This window comes from Capra hircus, chromosome 4 (genome assembly GCF_001704415.2).
Source record: "Capra hircus breed San Clemente chromosome 4, ASM170441v1, whole genome shotgun sequence".
Lineage (NCBI taxonomy): Eukaryota > Metazoa > Chordata > Mammalia > Artiodactyla > Bovidae > Capra > Capra hircus.
In genome coordinates this window covers 55,840,836-55,863,987 of record NC_030811.1, presented here as the reverse complement: position 1 = coordinate 55,863,987, position 23,152 = coordinate 55,840,836, and the positions used below count along the sequence as shown (strand labels likewise).

At 44.0% G+C, this 23,152-nt stretch overlaps 1 protein-coding gene across 4 annotated transcripts in view; it reads left to right on the top strand.

Annotated features, from left to right (window-relative positions):
* Positions 2,424-23,152, top strand: part of LOC102180455 (calcium/calmodulin-dependent 3',5'-cyclic nucleotide phosphodiesterase 1C) — a 325,012-nt gene continuing 304,283 nt past the window's right edge. For 3 of the 4 annotated variants that reach the window (XM_018047124.1, XM_013963332.2, XM_018047123.1), the window contains exons 1-2: positions 2,908-3,313; positions 22,923-22,949. In XM_018047124.1, coding sequence (XP_017902613.1) covers positions 3,213-3,313; positions 22,923-22,949 — 128 coding nt within the window. In that variant the 5' untranslated portion in view covers positions 2,908-3,212. Of the gene's footprint in view, positions 2,585-2,907; positions 3,314-22,922; positions 22,950-23,152 lie in introns of those variants that run through there. The other variant, XM_018047122.1, reaches the window with a different exon arrangement.

Genomic DNA, 23,152 nt, shown 5'->3' with positions numbered 1-23,152 from the left:
ACTTGATTAACATCCCAGTAACACAAAGAAAAAGTCATAGATATGGTGGATGGCAGGAAATTGAGTATCATCCTTTTAAATTCCCTTCTATCCTTTCTTTCTAGGCCAGTCCTTGGAGAAACCATGATGTAGTTAAAGTATGTATTCAGCAATATGCATCTTTCTTTTCAGCATTTCTTTTCCCCAGTTCTCTTCAGATGGCCTCATAGAATCATAAAGGTGAAACAGACGTAAAAAAACTTTTTGCATAAATTCTTTAAAGATGTGGAAAATGGGATCCTGTGAAGGGCACTGTTTTGTATTGGATAAGGTAATGAGTCATAACTCAAACTCTGGCCTTTTCCAGTTCAGTTCTCTTCCTGGTAGGTTTAGATAACCTCCTTGTGCTTCAGTTTTCTACTATAAAATGGAGATAATAATAGCATTTTCTTTATAATATTGTTGTTGGTATTATGTGAATGTAGAGCCTTTAGATGGAGAAGGCAATGGCAACCCACTCCAATACTCTTGCCTGGAAAATCCCATGGACAGAGGAGCCTGGTAGGCTGCAGTCCATGGGGTCGCGAAGAGTCAGACACAACTGAGCGACTTCACCTTCACTTTTCACTTTCATGCATTGGAGAAGGAAATGGCAGCCCACTCCAGTGTTCTTGCCTGGAGAATCCCAGGGACGGTGGAGGCTGGTGGGCTGCCATCTATGGGGTTGCACAGAGTCGGACACGACTGAAGCTACTTAGCAGCAGCAGCAGCAGCAGAGCCCTTAGAACAGTGTTGGGACTGTAGAAAGTTTCAATATGTGCTCACTATTATTATCATTACTGTGCTTCCATATTATGAGAGCAGGTTGCCCAAGGTATACAGTCTGATGGGAACTCCATTTGGGTATCATACACTGTTTTGCATCTCCCAAACAAGTCATTAAAATAACTTCTTAACGTCTGATTCCACCAGGTCACTGTTCTGAGCTTGGTGACATTGGGTGAGTAAATTGGTTTCATTTAGGTAAATGAATTTTACGTTAATATGTTGACTGCTTAATGCTGCCTTTGCCTTTAACTCAGTGGACCTGGAAGTGCTTCCAGAAACTCCTTAAGAACCAAGTTTAATGAGGTGACTTAAGACTGTTGTAGGTGAGTGTGTGAGTCCTTTTTAGTCAAAAAGTTCTGTCATCTCACCTTGAAGCAGATACCTTTTCCACTGGAATGAATGAGGCCAGCCATGCCATCCTCATCACTCTTAACTCTAATTTCTGGAAAATAAATGCCCACTTCCCAATGGATGAGCTTTTAGGATTTAAACACTCTTAAATTTTTCTTTATCAAGGCCACTTGAATGGAATTTTGCTTGACCAGTGGAGAAAAGCTAGTTCTCACCTTTACATTTATCTTAATTTTGAGAAGCAGGCAAATATCTGATGGACAGAAAAAGAATACTGGAGTGTAACTGGAAGAATCATTAACTGCCAGTGGAGGAAAATACCATTATGGGGGCAAGCTGTGTCTTGAATCTCAGGAGCCCTGAGTCCCAGGTTTGACATGGCCCCTGGGAAGTGGTGATGGCTGCATTTAGAAGGGAGTTTGACCACCAGTCTGTGATGTCAGGGCTGAAATCAAATTGTCAGAGTCTTTCTTTTTCTGTCTTTGGGCTCTTTTTGAATCCCACTTCCCGCCTCTCCTTGTGGCTCAGCTGGTAAAGAATCCGTCTGCAATGCAGGACACCTGGGTTTGATCACTAGGTTGGGACGATCCCTTGGAGAAGGGAAAGGATACCCTCTCCAGTATTCTGGCCTGGAGAATTCCATGGACTGTATAGTCCATAGGGTCGAAAAGAGTCGAAAAGACGCCTTTCACTTCTTTCCCTCCTCCCCTTACTGCATACCTGATCCCGTTCTGTTTGAGCAATTCACTTTATTGATATTGTGAATGACCTCGGGGGACTCAGATACTGAGTTGTAGCCTCGTGAGCTAAAACTCCTCTCCACTGTCAGCATCTGCCCAGCACAGCCCTGCAGGGACCTTTTGAGAGTCTGTCAGTGGAAACTCCAACCGCCTTACTTTTGTTTATATTTTCCTTTTTTCACACCATTTTTTTGGCAGCGGAGAGGAAGGATATATCGAGACTTTCTAAGTGTGATGTGTGGTTACTTTAGTTCCTGTCAATTGCTTTAATATTTCAAAATGGAACCGGCTCTCTGGCGGGCGTGGAACTGAGCGCTGTGAATGAAAGCTCCAAGCACGAACTCCGCGGAACCTCACCTTGGCTGTTCGCCGCGCCAGCCGCCGGGGAGGACACAGACCTCGGTTTCCTGGGATTTCCGAGTGTGGTGCCGTGCTGTTCATTTTGTGCGGGCTTCGGGAGCCATCGGGACGCGGGGCTGGGGGCCCTGCGCCGCAGCGGGCCGCCCTGGCGCGCGCGGGTCTCCGGGTGTGGGGCTGGAGCCCCGCGAGCTTGTGCCCCGCAGACGGCAGTGCTCCGCGCGCCCCTCCCTTCGCGCCCGCGGGTGCCAGACCTGACGCCGGCCCCTGCGCGCTCGCAGACGACTCTTCGCAGTTGTCAGTTTTCTCGCTTGTCAGCAGAGCTGCTGGTAAGTGACAGAAAACAGAGAAGGGGCGCGAAGGCAGCGGGGCAGGGAGAGAGGGACCGGGAGGGGGAGCCTCGGGGCGCCCCAGGGCAGGGGGCGCTGGCGCAGCCAGGGTGTGCGGCCTCAGGGTCAGACAGACCGGCCCCGCGCTGGCTCCTTCTGGGCTCATCCCTCTCCCCACTCTCCCCTTCTCACTTTCTCCCTCCTCGCCGCCTCTCCTCCCTTCGCGGTCCTTCCCTTTCCCTTACAATCCAGCTGCCACACGGTTCGCTCCCGCGGCTTTGTTTGAGGACAAAAAAAAAAAAAAAAAAAAAAAATACGACGAGTAGGTCCGAGGTGCTTTCTCCTAGAGCAAAAGCACAATTCCTACCCTTGGCACTAGCCCGGGAGCGTGGCTGGTTCCCGCAGCTGCCTCCGGGGGGCATCTGGGCCCAGGGTCGCCGGCTCTCCCGGCCCGCTTTAAGCCAGGATTTGGGGGGCGCAGAAAGGGGCGCGCACGCAGAAAGTGAGGCAGACGCGCGGCGCTGGGCTGAAGCTGGAGGGCTGGAGCTGGAGGGCTGGACTGGGCAAGGAGGCGGGAGGGGACAGCCCAAACTCACTCGGGCCTCACTCCCAGTGATAACCTGCAGCTATGGAGTCGCCCACCAAGGAGATTGAAGAATTTGAGAGCAACTCTCTGAAATACCTGCAACCCGAACAGATCGAGAAAATCTGGCTTCGGCTCCGAGGGCTGTAAGTAAACCTGTTTATTTCTCTTGCCCCATTTTCCTCTCTCATCAGTATTTTAACTACATAGCCCCGGTCACGACTGCTCACCCTCACTCCTGCATGGCCCTTTAAATACAGCGGGAGAAGTTCCACAACTGCTTCCTAGTTAATTACAGTCACTGCTGCCTTTCTTTCAACAATGAGACGTGTCTTTCTGAGTGCTGTAGAATGCCTTGCTGTTTCCAAGTCATGCTTTCTTTGGGGAAGAGATGTCCTTAGATTTCACTTACAGTATAGCTCAATATTCATGGAGATATTTCTTTTTTTAATTGATCAGGGGAGAAAAGTTTGGGGACCCAGATCACAGATTTTTAATCAAAGGAAGAGTTATTCTCTGGAAAATGCTTGCAGACACCTTGGCAGGTGGTCCAAGAACTTACCAACAGTTCAAATTCAGTATGTTTTCTGGCTGTTAAATCTTCCTCTCCCAAGCCTACTGCAACTTCAGATATTTTCTTAGGATTCTTTCTAGCAGGAAAAGAGTTACTGGAAGGAAGGGCTGTTTTTGGAGACAGTAGGGTTCAGAAACAATATTGGAGTTTCCTAGCAAGATCTGAACACTGAAAGAGGTCATTTGTTTTCAATATGGTGGCCAGAGTTCTAGCTGGACTGAGGGACAGAGATCTCTGAATTTCATTCACTTCACTGGGTTCTGCCTATTCTTGGGTGCTGAGGAGAAGTGATCTGAAAGTACACATTTTTTTTCTGTGCCAAGATTTCTTAAACAGTGAACTGCTGGTTTTCCCAGTCAGGAAGCTGTGGTGACAGCTGTATGGTTACAGCTTGCTTCTCAATTGACCAGGTAGGTTCCAAAGATACCTTCCATAACCACCAGATATTTGCCATCAAATATCTAGTGCAGATTAAAAAAAAAATAGGTTTTCTCCAAGTATATTCTCCAGGTACTCTGTTCCTACCAAGGGCACCAAGGGCGGTGATAGGAAAACAGCTCCTTCGTAGTTTGTTTTGCTGCAGTTATGTTTTGAAAGCACACATGTATGCCTGCGCATGTACACGCACACATGCATACCCCAAAACAAATCAGAAAGGCACTGACCTGAGTTATCTTCATCTTGGGGGAGACTGCATTCCAACCAGGATATTCAGAGTTTCTAAAGGAAAGCAGTGTGTCTTTAAGGCATCCCTATTTAAAGTGTACCTTGTAAGAGCCCGTCCATCAGTAACAAAGTGAGTTTCATCTCCATTGATCTAAATGGGAAACCATGCCAAGTAGCATGAGTTTTGGATTGTTTGGCTGCTGCAAGCAGAGGCTGTAAACTTAGGTGGAAATCTTGTCTTTTTGGCTGGCAGGCTCTTCCAACAGTTGAGATGCATGCAATGCAGCGCCTCTTTCACAGAGGTGTTTACAAGTTCATGTCCTACGTAATGAACATTCCATCTCATCATATTGAGGTGCACACAGAAAGTTTGTTGCATCCACAAAGTCTGGGTCCCTGGTATATACAGGGTCAAGGTGTTGTCAAGCTGGTCTCCTTGCCATCCCAGCAGGAGGGACTCCTGTGCACATACTCAGAAACTGCTTCTGTTAGGCTGCTTTATAGTTTCAACCAACTCAACAGAGCTCCTCAGGTTGGAGTAGAGGGTTTGGGCAAATCAGCCAGGCTCAGGTGGGAAACATATGAAAAAGTCTTAGGAGCTTAGAGTGAACACACTGTCTCGTGACTTCCTCTGTTTCATCAGTTAGGTGTCTCTCCCCAGATTGCTGGGTGTGATGTATGTGCATTTTTGTTTCCATGTCTCTCTTGTTTACCCAGCACCTTGTACTTTTCAACATAAAAGGTGTGGGTTGATTCTTTTCCAAGCATGTGTTTTTGAGTCCTTCTCTTTTTACCCTTCCTGCTGAAACATCCTGCTCAGCAGCAGTCCCAGGAGATCTGTAACTTCACGTTCTAATTTGAAAAAGGACATGTTACTATTGTTATGACATTATTTTTTTTTACTACTGTTATGGTTCTTACTACCACTTTAAAACAAAACAAAACAGTAGTGCTGTAATAAGTTGCTAAAGATTCTGGAGACCAAAGCACCTGCTTTTTTATACACCTTGGAATAACACATCTGCAGTTAACAAAATAGAAACATTAGGAGATGGAAAGATGTGTATCTCTTTGTCTGCACAGTGCATTAACAATAAGAGAAAAGAAGCTGCTCTTCCACATTTTAGAAAGACTCAATAGCCATAGTTGGATTTTTACACCAATTTATTATCATGACACCCTATAGTAGGGGCTTTATACGTGACCAGAGATAGTCAGGAATTTGGTTCAGCTCATTTGAGAGCCATCTAAGTTCAGGACTTGATCGTCTCCTGCCTGGACTGTTCACTGGTATCTGTCTCCTTCTTGTAAGTATCTTGCTTATTGAATCAGTTTTTGAATTTGTCATCTCCTCAATTAAAATGTAAGTTCTTTAGGGTGGTGACTGTGTGTGTCTTGCTCACTGCTGTAACCTCTAGTGCCTAGAACAAGGTTTGGTACATAGTTGGTCCTTACTCAGTATGTGATGAAAGAAGCATGAAGACTCAGAGGTAAACTTTTCAATATTCAAAATGAAGATTATAGGCTTATAGGTCACATGATACTATCAACACCATAGTTCATGAACTAGATGGGTGGTGGGTTTAATTAACATCATTGCCCAGGTTGGGCACAGGAATCTAAACTCAGGTGGAAAGCTGGGAAGGCCAAGGCTTCCATTAGCTAGCTTCTCTCGTTTCCTCCCCTTACCTCTCCTCTTTCCTGCACTGGTCTGGAGTGCTCTTTACCAGCAGCAAGAGGATTATTGCCAAGAATCTACAGTGCAGAGAACATAGAGGGTGATCCTCTATATACTGTGAGCCCCACACATCCCCCTTTCCGCACTCTACTTTTTTCTTTAGCGTGTTTCACTATCTTGATACTATATGTTTAATTTATTTGTTATGTTTACTTCCTCCAACTAAAATATATGTTCCCTGAGGACATAGTTCTTTTTTTTTTTTTTTTGGGTCTGTTTTGGTTACTGAAGTATCTCCAGTGCCTACAAATACTATGTGGTCTACAGTAAATTACCAATACATATTTGAAAGCTAGGACTGTTTGATGTATTTCTCTAGGAAAGAATTAGGAAGAACTCTTAATCTAACCTTGTGACATCCTCAGCATACATAATAGTACATCAAATATTGGAAAAGTGAATTTTGAGCACTATCTACCACCGCTGAGATGACAAAACCCTGCAAGCCCAGGTGTTTCTTATGATAACTCCCTCTTCCCTTGAGGGAGGTGCTGCCCACCACTGTGTGGAGGCCATCTGTGGTTTAAGGAGGGGGTGATGTTCCTCAGCCTCCCCCATAGCCGTCTCCTACACATGCTCACATCTCTCTAAGCCGGAAGGGAACCCATACTATACACCTGAGCCTTCTTAATGATGTCTGTCAGGGGGGTGCTGTCCTCTTGTGTTTCTGAGAAGAGCCTTTTTTGGTGAGTGTTTCTGTTTCCTTAGCTGTCCCCCAAGTGCTGCTGTCCTAGCTCTTTCCTCTGTAGGAGTGTGGGTGGAATTGTTAAGGGCCCCTCCCAATGGCTGTTTTGTTAGGGAATCTTCCAGTCAGGGAAAATATGATGAGTGCACTTGCTTCCTCTGGTGATGAGGGGCAGCCTCACGGTGCTCTGGGTTTGAGTCATAACTTGTACCTTGGGTTCCAACCAAGAGCTTTTCTTGTTATATGATGACAAAAGGGTGCTCTCTCTCTCTCTTTTTTAATTGAGGGCAAGAGAACAGGTTTCCCTTATTTCTTGGCATTTATTGTCACAATGGTAATTAAGCCATCATGTATTTGTTTTGCCCAACTATGAGGTAGTCTATACAATAACTGTTATGCTTATGTAACACTCTGTAAAGATGATTGAAGCTTTTTTCACATTATCTAAAATAGTACTATGAATATAAATGGAGGTATGATTTCTTATGTTTATTGTCTCTTTCTTTCAACTAAAATACAAGCTTCATGAAGGCATAGTATTTTGGGGGTCTGTTTTGGTTACTGAAGTATCCCCAAATGTATGGTTATTAAGGTCACAAACTGGAATTATTGTTTCTGACTATCCAGCATGCTTCCCCCCATCCCCGCCTTATTATGGCAGTAGACCCTGTCCCCTCACTCCTTTGCCTACTCCCTCCTCCCGGGTCCCCTGGGCTCCAGATGCCAGATTGGCCAATCATAGAATTTTTGCCTTTCTGCCAACAGGGGTCATTCTCAAGTGTGGCACAGAACCCAAGCAGTAGAGTCCTCCACTGAGATTCTCTATGGGCCAAGGGAGGGTGCTGCTTTGCCTTTTCCTGGGTTCTCCTGGTGGTTGCTGCTGGGTTCACTTCTTACTGCATGGAGAGGACATTTCAATGACCAGAGATAGGCCAGCACTTACAGAGAAGCAGAGGGGAGAAGGAGTGAAAATCCCGGGGTCCCGCATTTCCCCATTCCTACAGTTGTTTATCTGGTTCAGTCTGCTGTCCCAGCTACATGAATCCATCATGCTCTGTTCCTGCTTAGGCTCCTTTGAGTTTGGGGTCTCTGAAAGTCTTCACTAAAACCCCACTAAAGTACAGAGAACTTAAGTGACTTTTCCAAACTATACATCAAAAGTAGGCTAGGGGGTAGGGGGGCATCCATAGGCAAAGATGCCTAGATCTTTAGTTTCATATTTCTCATTTAATAAAGCCTTCTCATTCTGTATTTTCTTTCTACTCATCTGACATTTTTTAAAAATAGGGTCATCAATGGTCAGGCAGCTGTTCAGAAGTTTAGTCACTTAACATTTACTGAGTGTCTATTATGTGCCAGTTACTTTGATAAACTCTGGATGTGCCAAAGTAGATAAGCTATAAGGCTATATAGCTAAAGAGATGAACACCTAGAAGTGTTGACTGTAGTTACAAAGGGATGTGCAGGGAGCTACTTCCTCCTGGGAGGGCCAGAGAAGGTGTGAACAGTGAGCTGCAGACAATGTGAGCAGAGTCCTTGGAGTCACGAGGAAGAAATGCGCACAGATTTCTTTCATTCATGTTAGCCTTTTGCAGCGACATGAGGAAAACAGGGAGTCATCCAGTCAGTCCAGAATAAATCAGCTCAGAATTCCGAGCTGTTCTGACGGACCACTGGGGAAGCTGCGCCTACTTACTAGGAATACAGCCTGAGTCCAGTGCCGTTCCCTGTGCTCACCTTTTACTGGGAATCCCAAGGGAGAGAGTGCGTTTGGGTCTAGTTGCAGTCATTCAACATGGAGCTGTTGGACGGAAATCTCCCAGCTCACCTTGGAGGCAGTGGGCCCCTACATTGGTCCCTGGTCCATCAGCTGTCCAAGAAACAGGGTTACCTTTCCTGTGTAAGACCTTAGATATTTTTCTTTAAAAGGTAACTGTGAAGTATCCTCTGGCAGCTCATCGAGTACAATATTGAGGGATAGATAAAGCTAGTAAGTGGAGTTAACAGTGTGCCAAGGTTCAGAGGGATGGGAGGAGGGAGAGAGAAAGTTGAAAAGGAGGACAGGGGCCAGGCAGTGACACATGGAATTAAAAAAAAAATTTATTTTTGGTTTATTCAAAACTCTACATGCTCATAGTTTAAGGAGGCAGGTATTTGAATACGTTGTGTGTATGTGTGCGCTTGTGTGAGCTAAGTTGTTTCAGTCATGTCCGACTCTTTGCGACCTTATAGACTGTAGCCCTCCGGGCTACTTTGTCTATGGGATTCTCCAGGCAAGAATACTTGAATGGTTTGCCATTTGAGCACATTATACACACATACAAATGTATTCTGGGCACTCTCCATTCATCTTTCAGGGAATCTTTTTTTGGGATGCATGTAATTTCAAGGACTTTACATTTTATTCTCTAAGTTCTAAGGCAGTGTTAAAAGACTTTAAGCTAGAGAGTAACAAAAGGAGATTTTAATTTTAAGATGGCTATTCTGGCAGAAGTCTGGAGGACAGGTTGGAGAAGAGACTTGAGGCCTGGAGATGAGTTGGAGAAGATTCTTCAGTGATGGTAGTACCACCAAGGAGGAAAGAATAGGAGGCATGTTTGACATTAGAAAGGAGCAGAGAGAGGGAGGGAGGGAGGGAGAGAGAAGTTGTCTTCCAAAGTTTGTTTTGCCTCAGATGTCTCAGTGAGTTTGGTGTCTTTGCCTTGTTAGAGACCACAGAGAGAAGTGTGGGCTTAGATGCACAGAATGATAAATTTGGGTTTAGATGTGGTGAACTGGAGCATATCTTGGACCACATTTGGAAGGTCCAAGCAGCTGTTAGTAATAACAGCCTAAAAAACATGGAGAGACCTTTGGCCTGGAGCCTAAGGTCTGAGAGTCATAGTTGTGAGTTAAAGCCTTGCAAAGAGATGAACAGGGAAGAGGGGCTTCATCTGAATCTCACTAATAAAGCAAATCCAAAAGAATAATGTAAAAAATTGCTGTTTATTTCCCACAGATTACATATTTTAGGGTATTAATGGGGCCTTCCACTCTCCCATTTAATTGCAAATGTCAGAAAGTTCAGCATATTTTTTATTGGATTGCTATTATATATTGGATATTAGGAGCTTCAGAAGAGATATGAAAATATTAGAAAAAAAAGCCCCGCTTTTGGGAAACTTATAGTCTAGTTAAGGAGACAATTCTTTATAGAGGTGAAAAGTTAAAAAAAAGACAAAGTGTGGACAAAAATATTTAATTGCTGGATAAATGACATTGACACAATGTCCTAGGATTTAGAGAAGGAAGACATTTGTGTTTGAGGGACTGTTTTTGAATCTTTTTTCTCCTAATAAAGATGGATTGTCTCCCTGAATTATGTTCTTAATATATATGGAAGGGGAGAAAGAGGTGAATATCAAAAAGGGTTAAGTAGATTCTTAAATTTAGAATGAAAATTTCTATACTTGAATACTAATACAGTATATTATTAGTACATCATCACTTGCTTGTCGTAATTTGGTTGTGCTAACTTACTAGCTAATTGCGCTTCCCTGGTGGCTCAGACTGTAAAGAATCCGCCTTCAACGCAGGAGACCTAGGTTCAATCCCTGGGTTGGAAGATTCCCTGGAGAAGGGCATGGCAACCCACACCAGTATTCCTGCCTGGAGAATCCCCAAGGACAGAGGAGTCTGGTGGGCTACAGTCCATGGGGTCACAAAGAGTCAGACACAACTGAGCAACGAAGCATAGCACTAGCTAATTACAACTCAGTATTTTGCAACCACGTGTTTATTATTTTGATGGCTCTACAGCCTCTGTCTTTTGAGAAGTAGCCCTAAGCAGAGAGATTTCTTCATTTCTAGCTCCGTTTTCTGTCTTCAGTTTTCTTTGGTTCATTTTCCGTGGTTCCAGTTTCCTCTTATGGAGGGAGAGTGTTCACATGACCCACCTCATAGCTTTTGGAGGGACAGCTAAGAAAAATAATGATTAAATGTGAGGCATATTTATATAGCTTTGCTTAAGACCCCTTGTATTGACTGGTAATGTCATGTCCATCACAAGATGGGTTTGCAGCAAAGACAGAAACCTGGGGGCTAGGTGGGGTCGTTTCTGCTATTTTAAAGGCAGAAAGAGACCACGACCCAAGAAACCAAATGGAATGAGGCTCTTGTCTCGGACCTTGTGGGGACTGCTGGGCGTGAGCCAGGCAGGGAGACTAGAAGCTTGGAGCCTGCCCGCTGCAGAAGGGTCTGGTGGAGCTTGGCTGGGTGGATGGAGCTCCCTACACCTTGCAGGAGGCCATCCTGTTGTATAGGCTTGTCCAGTGGGTACAGCCTGTGCTGCTGCTCCCAAGGTGTCTTGTGGCACACACACTGGGCCTCTGACTCTTGGAGCACCCATAGTTCTGTGATAGTGCTCACCCTTCACGTGACCTCTGCCTCATTCATGGCCTTTTATCCTGACAGCTCTTTTCCTGCTAATTTGTTTCAGTCGTATCCGACTCTCTGTGACCCCATGGTCTATAGCCTGTCAGGTTCCTCTACTGTAAGACGTCTTCATGAAATTTTCCAGGCAAGAATACTGGAGCGGGTTGCCATTTCCTACTGCAGATCTTCCTGATCTAGGGATCGAATCTGTGTCTCTTATGTCTCCTGCGTTGGCAGGTGGGTTCTTTACCATTAGCGCCACCTGGGAAGCCATCCAAAAGTGGTCCTCCCACCATTCTTTTCCACTCCCTTCCAAAGGCCTATTGCAGGGACCCAGTATTCAATGTTCAATTAAAATATAGCTTTCCTTTCCTTTGAGGCCACTAGAAGCATGAAAATCAACTTGAGGATGTATTTTGGCTGAAAGTCACTATTGGACATCTAAAGAACATTAAATACTATTTATCCAGATTCCAAACACTTGAAATTCTTAAATAACCAAGACTTTTCCTACACTTTAGAGACACTGAATAAATCCAGCAGTGGAATATTAGTCTACTAATATTAAAACTACTCCCCAGTGTGTTTTAGTAGTTCAGATTCAGATTAATATCCTCCCCCCTTTTTTTTTCTCTACTTCTCTGATTCTTGTCTGAGAATGACTCTAAGAGGTCTTCAGTTCAGTTCAGTTCAGTTGCTCAGTCGTGTCCAACTCTTTGCGACCCCACGAATCGTAGCACGCCAGGCCTCCCTGTCTATCACCAACTCCTGGAGTTCACTCAAACTCATGACCATCGAGTCGGTGATGCCATCCAGCCATCTCATCCTCTGTTGTCCCCTTCTCCTCCTGCTGCCAATCCCTCCCAGCATCAAAGTCTTTTCCAGTGAGTCAACTCTTCACATGAGGTGGCCAAAGTACTGGAGTTTCAGCTTCAGCATCATTCCTTCCAAAGAACACCCAGGGCTGATCTCCTTGAGAATGGACTGGTTGGATCTCCTTTCAGTCCAAGGGACTCTCAAGAGTCTTCTCCAACACCACAGTTCAAAAGCATCAATTCTTTGGCGCTCAGCTTTCTTCACAGTCCTTTGTTGGCAAAATAATATCTCTGCTTTTTAATATGCTAAGAGGTCTTACAAGTCTTTAAATTACCCCCCTCCGATATTTTATATTTACTATACTATTCTAGGTTGTTACTATTCTAGGTTGGAGAAGGAAATGGCAACCCACTCCAGTATCCTTGCCTGGAGAGTCCCATGGAGGGAGGAGCCTGGTAGGCTACAGTCCATGGGGTCGCAAAGAGTCGGACACTACTGAGCGACTTTTTACTTTTACTTACTATACTATTCTAGGTTGTTACTTGGAGCCTGGTCTGTTACTATGAGAAACTATAAACATTTTCTTGAATCGCATCCTTTGTGGCTGATTTGTGAACTATAAGGGTGAATTGTTGTAAATCCGGGCTTCCCAGGGTGTGTAGTGGTAAAGTATCTGCCTGCCAATGCAGGAGACACAGGTTCGATTCCTGGGTCAGGAAGATACCCTGGATTAGGAAACGGCAACCTACTCCAATACTCCCCTGGAAAATTCCATGAACTGAGGAGCCTGGCGGGCTGTACGCCGTGGGGTTGCAGATTGTTAGACACGACTGAGCGACTAAGCACACGCAGCACGTTGTGAATCACGCCTCATAAATGCTTAGAGCCGCCATTCTGCCTGTGAAACCACTGAGCGAGGTTAGTCATGGCTAGAAAGATGAGAGAATTGTTCAAAGCACTAGTTTCTGGGAGTTTGGACAGATTCAGTGAAGGTAGCTGTAGCTGAGGAGAATTCAGTTTGAATGCTCAACCTATTCATTCAGTTGACTGGAGCTCTGAATGGGCTCTAGGAGTGCATCTGCTAGGTGAGTGGGTGTTTTTCCCCCTGTAATTTGAGCATTGACCTTACTTTTGCCGTATTTAAATTGCTGAAACTTACGGAGTGTATGTCCAGACAGCAGCCTACTCTAGATGATTCTGTTGTGAGAGAAGATTTTAGAGGAAACAAGAAGGACTTCTGCTTTCAAGGAGGAGCTGTTGGATTGACTTAACATGCACCTGAAATTATAAATGACCAACAGCTGCTTTCTGCCAGGAGCAGGTTATGATAACAAGTTGGGAGGAAGACGGAAGGAGTGCTACGGGAGTAGATAGGAAAGGCTTAAAAAACATTAGACTGCCCTCTGAAGTTAAACTGGGCAGAAGATACATTTTTGTTCTGGCTAAATCTACATGGGAAAAATAGAGTAGAAAATTCAAGCATCTCTCTGGATAATTCAATTAAAAACCCACCCCTCCTCTGGTTTCAGGAATATATCTGCAGAGTGAGATTTTGTCTCAATCCTTTGGATTTATCTCCCTTCTGGCAGTGTTGTCACAGATACTAAGAAATATTTTTGTTTTCAGCTTTCTCATTGATGTTTATCTAAGCAGGAGCCAGGCTTCCAGGAAGGAGGTCACAAAAATCTCTCCCGTTCCCACCCACACAGTTTTACTGTACTTAGAACACTGTAAGTGTAAGTAAATATGTGAATGGAGGGATAGATCACTTATGCAAAAAAGTACTGTTTGGACTTCTACAAGTGTGGCATTTACTTTCTGTTTTCTTTTTCTAACAGCCTTTCTATATTTTTTCACTGGTGCCACTGATGGGCTCACTGCCCAGCTGTAAGCAGTGGATGTTAAGCTAGAGGGAAACAGTGCTTGATCTGCTCACAAATAATGCTTTTCACAGGAAGGTTTCAGCTTTCTTTTGGGAGGGGTCATATTTTAGGGCCTGTTAGACAGTAATCTGAGTGCTGGAATTTTTAACCCAGGCCCAGAAGAGAAGCAGGCATGACCAGGAGATTTGGATATTTGTGTCTGAACAGCTGTCTGCAGGCAAATGATGGGGCTGGGGACGGGGGGCGATGAAGACACAGGCCTGTGAGAATGTGGGCGCCTTGGGGACTGCGTGGAGTGACTGTGAGTTGTTGCTGGTATAGATGGGACTTCCTGTGTGTGAGTGTGTGTGTGTGTGTGTGTGCGTGCATGCTCAGTGGCTTCAGCTGTCTTTGACTCTTTATGACCCCATGGACTGCAGCCCATAGGCTCCTCTCTCCATGGGACTTTCCTGGCAAGAATACTGGAGTGGGTTGCCATGCCCTCCTCCAGGGGATCTTCCCAGGGATCAAACCTGTGTCTCCTTTGTTTCCTGTACTGCAGGTGAATTCTTGACCACTGAGGCACTGGGGGTCGTGTAGTTTGAACTAAATCTTCTCTTTAGAGATTTTTCTTTTTGCCACAACCAAGCCAGCACTAGACAGAAACACATTTGCTCCCAGAAATGAGTTAAACATTGAGTATCTTATGCACGGCTCTGTTTCAGATGAGGATGCTCTGTTTTCTGATTCACCATCCTCAACCCCATACCACTCTCTCAAAGTTTTCCTTCATTTGACTTTGATCGCATCACTAGTTTAAACATACTGGAATTCTATACTTTGGGAGTTGCTGTCCCCAAACATGATCTTAATTTTCTAAGAGCCCTAAATGAAAGAGTATGAATCTATAGGAGAATTTTCCCCAATAGACAATCTGGCAGAAAAATTCTTTAGAAAATTGAAGCAGAAACAAATCTTTCCTAATTGTTGGGTTATTCCAGGTGAAAGTGAGTTTATGTCATTTCATTATTTTTGGTTCTGCCTTGGATCTTTGGCAGAGCAGGAAAATAGAATCGTTGCCCACATGGTTTTTCATTCTGTAGCTTATCAGTTAAATATTTGAGCGAGTAAGAGAAGAAAAACTCACTTTCTCTAGTATCTTTTTCTCCTTCTCCCCTCAGTCTGCTTGAATGTGCCAGGAGATTGCTATATATATATGTATATATATATATATTCCCCCCCCCATTGGTATTTACTTGTTAAAAATATGGGAGGACTTCCTTGGTCGTCCAGTGGTTAGGATTCTGTGCTTCCACCGCAGGGGGTGGGAGTTTGATCTCTGGTTGGGGAACTAAGGTCCCATGTGCTGAGTGGTGTGGCCATAAATAAATAAATAAAATTTTGCAAAGTAATAAAGCAACAAGGAAGATCAAAATAAAATTACATTAAAAAATTAAAAATGGGAAAATCCATTAAGCAATTAATATATATAGCTTTGCAAATCTAGGTTTTAACATGGGTATCATGGAATATGAAATCACTGGTAGAAATGAGAAGGAATGTATGAGGGCCTTCCATTTTCAGCAACATCTAAAGTAGTCTGTACAAATAGTTTAAGACAGATTCAGTGGAATTTTCTGGGGATATTCAGTTCTGTTCAGTCTATACCCCATATGCCACTAAAAAACAAAACCAGAGGATCAGATGATCATTCAGGTCCTTGCTTATTTCACGGGCATTTGTGGCATTTTATCTCAGTCCACTTTCACATGAATGAGCCACATGTGACCTGAACTTGTGAGAATGTGTATTTAATTCCCTGAGTCTTGCTGTGTGGTTTTTTTTTTTTTTTCTGACTCTGTCCCCCAATCTCCTCTCCCTTGAGGGAACTGAGGCCTGAGAGCCAAAATTTCCAAAGCTGTCTGTGCATCAGTAGCAGTAGTGATCTCAGTAAGGAAGGATGGAGATGGAATCTGATGGGATCTGGAGCAGTGTGAGTCATTATTGCCCAGAAACCCCAGAGAAGATTTCAGGCAGAACTGGAATTCTCACCATGCTCGTGGAGTTGTTGCGTATTCCATTTCCCAGACCAGAAAACCTTCTTGTGTTCAACTGGGAGGTATCTTGCTGTCAACCTGGAGCCTAAGCACAAGTTTTGGTTTTTCTAAGCCAGATTGTTTGGATATTAAGCCTATTTATAAACCTCATTATTGCAGTAACCATATGGCTCTTACTCAGAGATACTCACTTTAAAAAAGTGAGACTGCCAGGCACTTCATGATTTAACCTCAATGCTTGATTGGCTCTCACTCACCCAGGCGATCAGGAAGGATTCCCAGGTCCTCTGTTTGACTTTGAAGTGTGTGAAACTTACGTGTGGCTGTAGGTGTGTCCAGTATTTTGGAAACTCCTAGCTACCAAAAAGCAAACAAAGCTCTTTAAAAGCATCCTCGCTCTCCCCACTCCGTTGTTTCTTGTTATTTCCTTGCTGAGTCTATTCAGCTCTTGGCTTTACTTTACTGTGTTTACTGTGGCTGGAACCACTCCTTAAGTTGGCCTAGTTTCATCCCTTCTCTCTCTGACTGGGGCCAAGAGAGGTAAAATGAAGTTCAAGGTCTAGAAATTAAGGGTCTAGATGACACAGTCATGGACAGCTTTAAGGAAACTTTTTAAATATTGGGGGTCAGTGCTCTTTGATTTTCGATATTGCTCCTGCCTCGGTAGCCACTTGTCAGAATGTGCTCAGCTGGACGTAAGGGGACTGAAGGCTTCCAAGGGAGCTCATCACTTCCCCTGTTCTGTACACGTGCCTGTACACATAACATGTACACACTATTTGATACTTCTTAGGCAATCCACAGTTCCATAGCAACATTCCAGACTTAATCAAATATTGATTTTTCAGTGAAGACCAGGAGTCTTTTACTTTGTCTAGCAGGTGAATGGATATGGTCCATCATTGATTCTAGTTATAGCATGATATTTCTGTGCTTAGTTGTAACTTCTAGAGGATGCTTAGGGAGTGTGTAAGCAACTCACTGGGCTTTAGCCTTTAGGGAAATATGAATAAAAAGGGTTTTTTCTTGAAAGATAATTTTAGATATTTCTAAGGATTATCATAGTGTCTAGTTCCTAAATACCTAGCTTTTTTTTCCTTTTTTTTTTCTTTCCCTTTCTTTCTGAGCAATAATCCAGCTTTGACATTAGAGGAAAGCGTGTGGTTCTGCTAGGCTAACAGGGACCACTGCTGGATGGGTGTCAGAATGAAGAGCCTGCAGGCTCCGTAGGCATGGGCGGAACAGAGAGAGCTGGGCAGGGATTTAGTTCCTTCTCCCCTTAGTAGGACTGAGATTAGCACTTGCTTTCTTTGTGGCCCAGGTGTTCTAAAACGTGGAGAATTGGGTATTCAGTTTTTCTACTTTAGAAACAATCTTAAACTTTTTTTTATTTAAAATTTTCTAATCAGTGAAAGACTTTTCTTTTTCCAGACAAAATTTGGAAACCTATGAAATTATATCATTCTTAGTTATGTGATATTTTTATTCTAAATATAGCAGCTGACTTGCACTTGAACATTTACCGGATGCCTGGCACTGTGCTCAGTGTTTTACATCCACTGCTACATTCATCTCTCACATCAGCCTGTGAAGTGCACGTTACTGTTGCCCAAATGTAACGGATAAGGAGACTGGTGGTTATGAAAGTAATGTAAGTTGCCAAAGGTCACATAGCTTATTAGACGGTAAGTCGGAGAAGGGGTTTAGCTTAGGTAAGTGATCTCAAGCACTATGCCATAATGCCTCTCCTTAAACAAATGAGTAAACAATCAATGCCATGTATGTGTGCATGTGAGTAAGGCAGAGTACATTCCGGGCAACAGAGCTTGCAAAGTGGTCCAGATTTTCATGGATGCAGTTTCCTCAGTCTGGCCTCATGAAGATGTCCTGCCTTTTGCCTCGGTGTAGGGCTGTGCTCTCTCCATCCCCTACTCTGTCCAGATTCCAGAGCACAGCAGCTTGGTCATTATCTATGGTCTGAATCAGCTTAGTCTAGCTACATGAATCTTGGGACTTCTGATGTATTAATATTCCAAAAATTATAAATTTAAAATAAATTTGAGAAACCAAAACAAAACATTTAAAAACATTTCCTTTGTCTTTCAAGGGCAAATTCTGTTGAAGTTCTTAAAAACAAAAGGCCAAGAATAAACTAGTTTTTAATCCAGCTCATTTCCTGCATTTGGATGGAAAGAGCCCAGTACATTTCTATTGTTGGCTTTGTTTGTTTTTGTCTAGTGTCTAAGTTTCCTCCAGGCATCTTTTGACTTATTTGACTAATTTCCTCAGTTTTCTTGGAGGGTTTCAGAGTTTGCTTTCTGTCTCAATCGGTTCAGGATTCTGTATCCTTGGTCAAATCACTTAAACTCTCTGAGCCTCATTTCCATCAAGTATGTGTGTATGCCTAGTTGCTCTGTCATGTCTGACTCTTTGCGACTCTTTGGACTGTAGCCCTCCAGGCTCCTGTCCCTGGGATTTCCCAGGCATGAATACTGGAGTCAGTTACCATTTCCTTCTCTAGGGGATCTTCCTGACCCAGGGATTGAACCTGCATCTCCAGTATCGCCTGCATTTCAGGCAGATTCTTTACCTGCTGAGCCATTGGGCATCCCTTCCATCAACTATAAAGTGACATTAACCTCCTAAGGTCTGTCGGAGGTCAAAGTGAGTTAATTTAGGTAACAGACAAGGAACAGAGGAGGTGTTCAACAGTTGTGAGCATCCCACCACTGTCCTCTCCCAGGCTTTCTCTCATTGCATTTCTCCTGTGTGTAGAAAACCATGTCTGTGGTAAATGTCCTCACTGCTTATAGTGAATTATCACTGAACAGAAGAAAAATGAGTAGAAAGAAAGCATTTTGGTTAGTGTCTTGATAAATCCACTCATTCACACAGCAACAGTGTATTGAGCACTTGTCGTTTGTTAAGCACCATGTTAGGCAAGAGAGAACCATTAGCAGATACTGGACAAGCCCTTGATCTTGCCATCAGCCTAACAGATGAGCTCAGTCACCATGGAACACACAAAAGGGATGATTCTGTGTGGGAGGCCCTAGAAGGTTTTCAGGAGGAAGTGATATCTCAGCTGAAAGCATAGGACTCGGGCCTCACCATCTTGCTGAGTCAAGATGATCGGTGAGTAGGATCTTGAGTAGAGCAATTTCCATAGATCTGTATTTTCTCTTGTGTGACCTTTCAGCTCCAGTGTAAGAGGACACTGTTTGGGTTGGGTCTCCTTTGATGAGGGAGCTGTCTGTCTAAATGGGACAAGATGGGAAGGGAGAACTTTGGAATGTGTGAGTTCAGGAATGCATTGATGAAGGTGGGGAGTGAGTGTCAGGGAGGTGAGTTGGACTGAAAATCAGATTTTTGGTCTCTCTTTTTTTGGGTCTACCAAAGGCACAACCCATATTTCGGTAGTTGTGGGTGACAGCTACAAATGATATATTTATTTTGCCAGCAGACATTTGTTGTGTGCCAACATGTGCTGGTTGATGTGCACACCCTTGGGATAGACACAGTGAGCCCTATGACAGGACCCCTAGGCTCAAGAAACTGAAAATGAGGGGCAAAGGGTCCTAAACCTTTTAGAATGGTCCTTACATGGCATGTACAGTGCCAGGTAATTCAATACACTATATTCTCTGAGCTCATTCCTCCCATTTTAGAGATGTGGAAGCTAAAGCTTGCTTTAGTGTTGAGCTTGTCTGAGTCTCAGTTAAAGGAGGAGAACTTGGGTTTAGGACCAGGTTTATCACATTCCAGAGCCCTATCACCTTTCCACAGGGTGATGTAAGAGATGACCCCCCCTTCTCTCTGGTGTCTTTTTTTTAATGTATACATTTTATTATTTTTCTTGATTAGCTTTGTTTTGAGCACTTTTTAGACCTAGAACCTGCTATCTGCTTTCGAATCTGGCTGAGCTGAGCTGGTTTGAGGCCACCAAGCATACCCTCCTCACCTGCTTGCCCCATGTTCTTACATATTTCTCCTTGTCAAACTCTGTCCCCCCAGCCCCAACCCCTGCCCCAGTCCATCAAAACTACCTCTCTGACAAAACTTCTGAGCCACTTCTCAGTCTTGGTTGTTAGAACAAAGTAACACTTTTGGTAACATGTCTTAATTTCCTTTTTTAGAATTCAGATTCTTTCATAGAGTGGATTTTAGCAGGATTATTATGAGGATTAGTCATATATGTTGGAGAAGGAAATGGCACCTCATTCCAGTACTCTTGCCTGGAAAATCCCATGGATGGAGGAACCTGGAAGTCTGTAGTCCATAGGGTTGCTAAGAGTTGGACAAGACTAAGTGACTTCACTTTCACTTTTCACTTTCATGCATTGGAGAAGGACATGGCAACCCACTCCAGTGTTCTTGCCTGCTGCCTGGCAGCAGCAGCGGCAGTGATATATGTTAAGGGTTTGTTACTAGCAGTTGCTGAAAATGACAGCTTTTCTTATTTTTGTCCATTTTGATGCTCTCAGGGTTCTCAGTGGTGCTGGTATGTGGTCCTTGGCAGATGCTCAGAGAGTTCTGTGGAAGCCAGTAGGAAAGGTTGTCTTCTTCTGGCCTCTGAAGATGCCCTTTGTTGACAGAACTAGTTGAGTTTCTGGGCATCCATCTGGTCTGATTGCCCCCTTACCTTTGGTCCTTGCACACTTTCAGTGGGTTATTTTCCAGTCTTGCCAAACATTTCTTAGCTCGGTTTGTTAGACAGCAGTTCTAACAAGGTTCCAGGGCATGGGTCACACCCACGGGTCACTGTGCTCTGTGCCTGTAGATGAAACCTCTGCCCTTGTTACTGCCTGGTGAGTGTGAGCTGTCACTGCTGGAGAGGGGTGTCTAGGATGGTCAGTGTGCATCCACCATAGTTTTTGGAAGGAGTGCAAAACATTGTTTTAAGCAATGGCATACAGTGGCTGCTGCTGCTGCTGCTGCTAAGTCGTTTCAGTCGTGTCCGACTCTGTGTGACCCCATAGACGGCAGCCCACCAGGCTCCCCCATCCCTGGGATTCTCCAGAATACTGGAGTGGGTTGCCATTTCCCTCTCCAATGCATGAAAGTGAAAAGTGGAAGTGAAGTTGCTCAGTTGTGTCCGACTCCCAGCGACCCCATGGATTGCAGCCTTCCAGGCTCCTCCATCCATGGGATTTTCTAGGCAGGAGTACTAGAGTGGGGTGCCATTTCCTTCTCTAGGGATACAGTGGAGAGGCATATAAAAAACCTCCCTTTGGGGAGCTGAAATTCAGGTGGGTGATCTTTATTTCTTACTGTAAGGTCTTGAGAGAGGTGCTCTGATTATTCCCATTTTACAGATGAAGAAACTGAAGCTCAGAGGGGTCAAATATATGGTCCAGCACTGTAGAGCTGAGTGCCACAGCAGCCCTAACTCATTAGGTCAACTGTTGGTTAACCTTCTTTCCTACCTATACGTTATAATTCAAACATGTAAATATTTCTGTGTGTTCATCCTATAGATATGTATATCTGTATATGTGACTATGTATATATAGGTATGTGAATATTTTATGCATTTTTTTCTAATTGCAACCTCATTTAATGCTCATTGAAAATAGAAATGCTCATTTAAATAGAAAATATAGAAAATTAATGCAAGTAAAAATAAAAGTAGTGATTCACTCACCTACTATCCTGGGCTCATGCTTATCACTCTGGTGTGTTTTCTTTGTACATATCAGGTCAAGATCACACTGTGGGTTTGGTGCCATACATGGCTTACTTCATTTAACATGTCACATCGTCATGTATGTTTTCATTTGAACAAAGTGTCATAGGTTGTAGGGATTCTGAATTTGACACGTCTGTGCCTTAAAAAAAAAAAAAGCATGTGCAACTTACCGTTCTATTAGCAAATTGGTGGCTTGGCTCCCTGGTGCAGTGACTGTAATGGGAATGTTGATGTGGAACCAGGGACAGCTGGGAAGCATTGCCCTTCCTGGAGATCCTCCTGGGAGGTGCATTTTCCTCTCTCACCACTTCTTCTCCTCTAATCCCCTCCAGTAAAGAGTCTTCTAAAACTCTTTTGAGGGTCTTTGAAATCTACAAAAGTTGACACAAACATGAAAAACATCAGGATACATTGGAAAATAAACTTTTATGGCCATTTCCTCCTTGAATGCCACAATGACCCAGGTAAGAGAGACAGGGCAGATGTAGCCTCCCTCTGATAGATTGAGAAGCCCCATGCCCAAAAGATTTGCCCCTGGCTAAATGAGGAACGTAAATAGGAGAGGTGGAGTAGACCTCCAGCCACTGTGCTTCCTGGGACTTGTTTTTCTGGGGACCGAGCTCACAGCTGAGCCAGGGAGTAGCAAGTTCCTGATGCTCCTCTCACGGCTTTTGCTTTTAGACATTCCCATTGACCCCTCCCTCATTCCTTCCTTCTGTGAAGACCTAATGTCTGATCTTATGGTCTAGCTGCATGATTACACATTTATATTTTAAAAGGCAAATCTTTAAAGAGACTTCATTACAAGCTGATGGGAATAATAGTAACAATAATGACAGTACGAATAGCTACTAGTTATTGGCCACTTAATATGCCGGGTATAAGACATGCTTTGCAAGCGTCTGCCCATTTATTCCTCAACAACCCCATGAACCTGCTGAAGGGCTGAGATTTGAACCTGGTTTTTGCTGTCTTTAAGGTCTGATCTCAACCAAGATGCTACAGTGCCCTCAGAGGGGAAAGGGCGGAACATCCTCTCGGGATGCTATGTGTAACTGCTAAGACTGTGGTTCTCTGCATTCAAGCACAACATTCTGTAACACAGAACTTTCAAGTGGGCTTTGAGATCCACCAGCCTCACAGAGAGAGCTTTCTACAGTGTTCACCCCTGTGTCCATCCCCACTGAAGCTTTTTCTCACCTACCACCTGCAGCAGACTCTCTTCTGATCTGTGTTTATGCTTCTTTTCCCACAGGAGGAAATATAAGAAAACGTCCCAGAGGTAAGAGCATCTCTCTGAGAAAGGAGAGCTGGTTGGTTGACTCCTCTGTGTCACAGTTCTTCACAAGTCAAGCTCATGATGGACATTGATTGTAATAAAGAGTCTTGGTTCCTTCTCAGTGAGTTGCCTGCTTTATCTTCTAGTTGCTACTGTTGCTGTAATTAAAAACTGATTGCAGGCATTTGGTGTGGCACAGTAAGTGT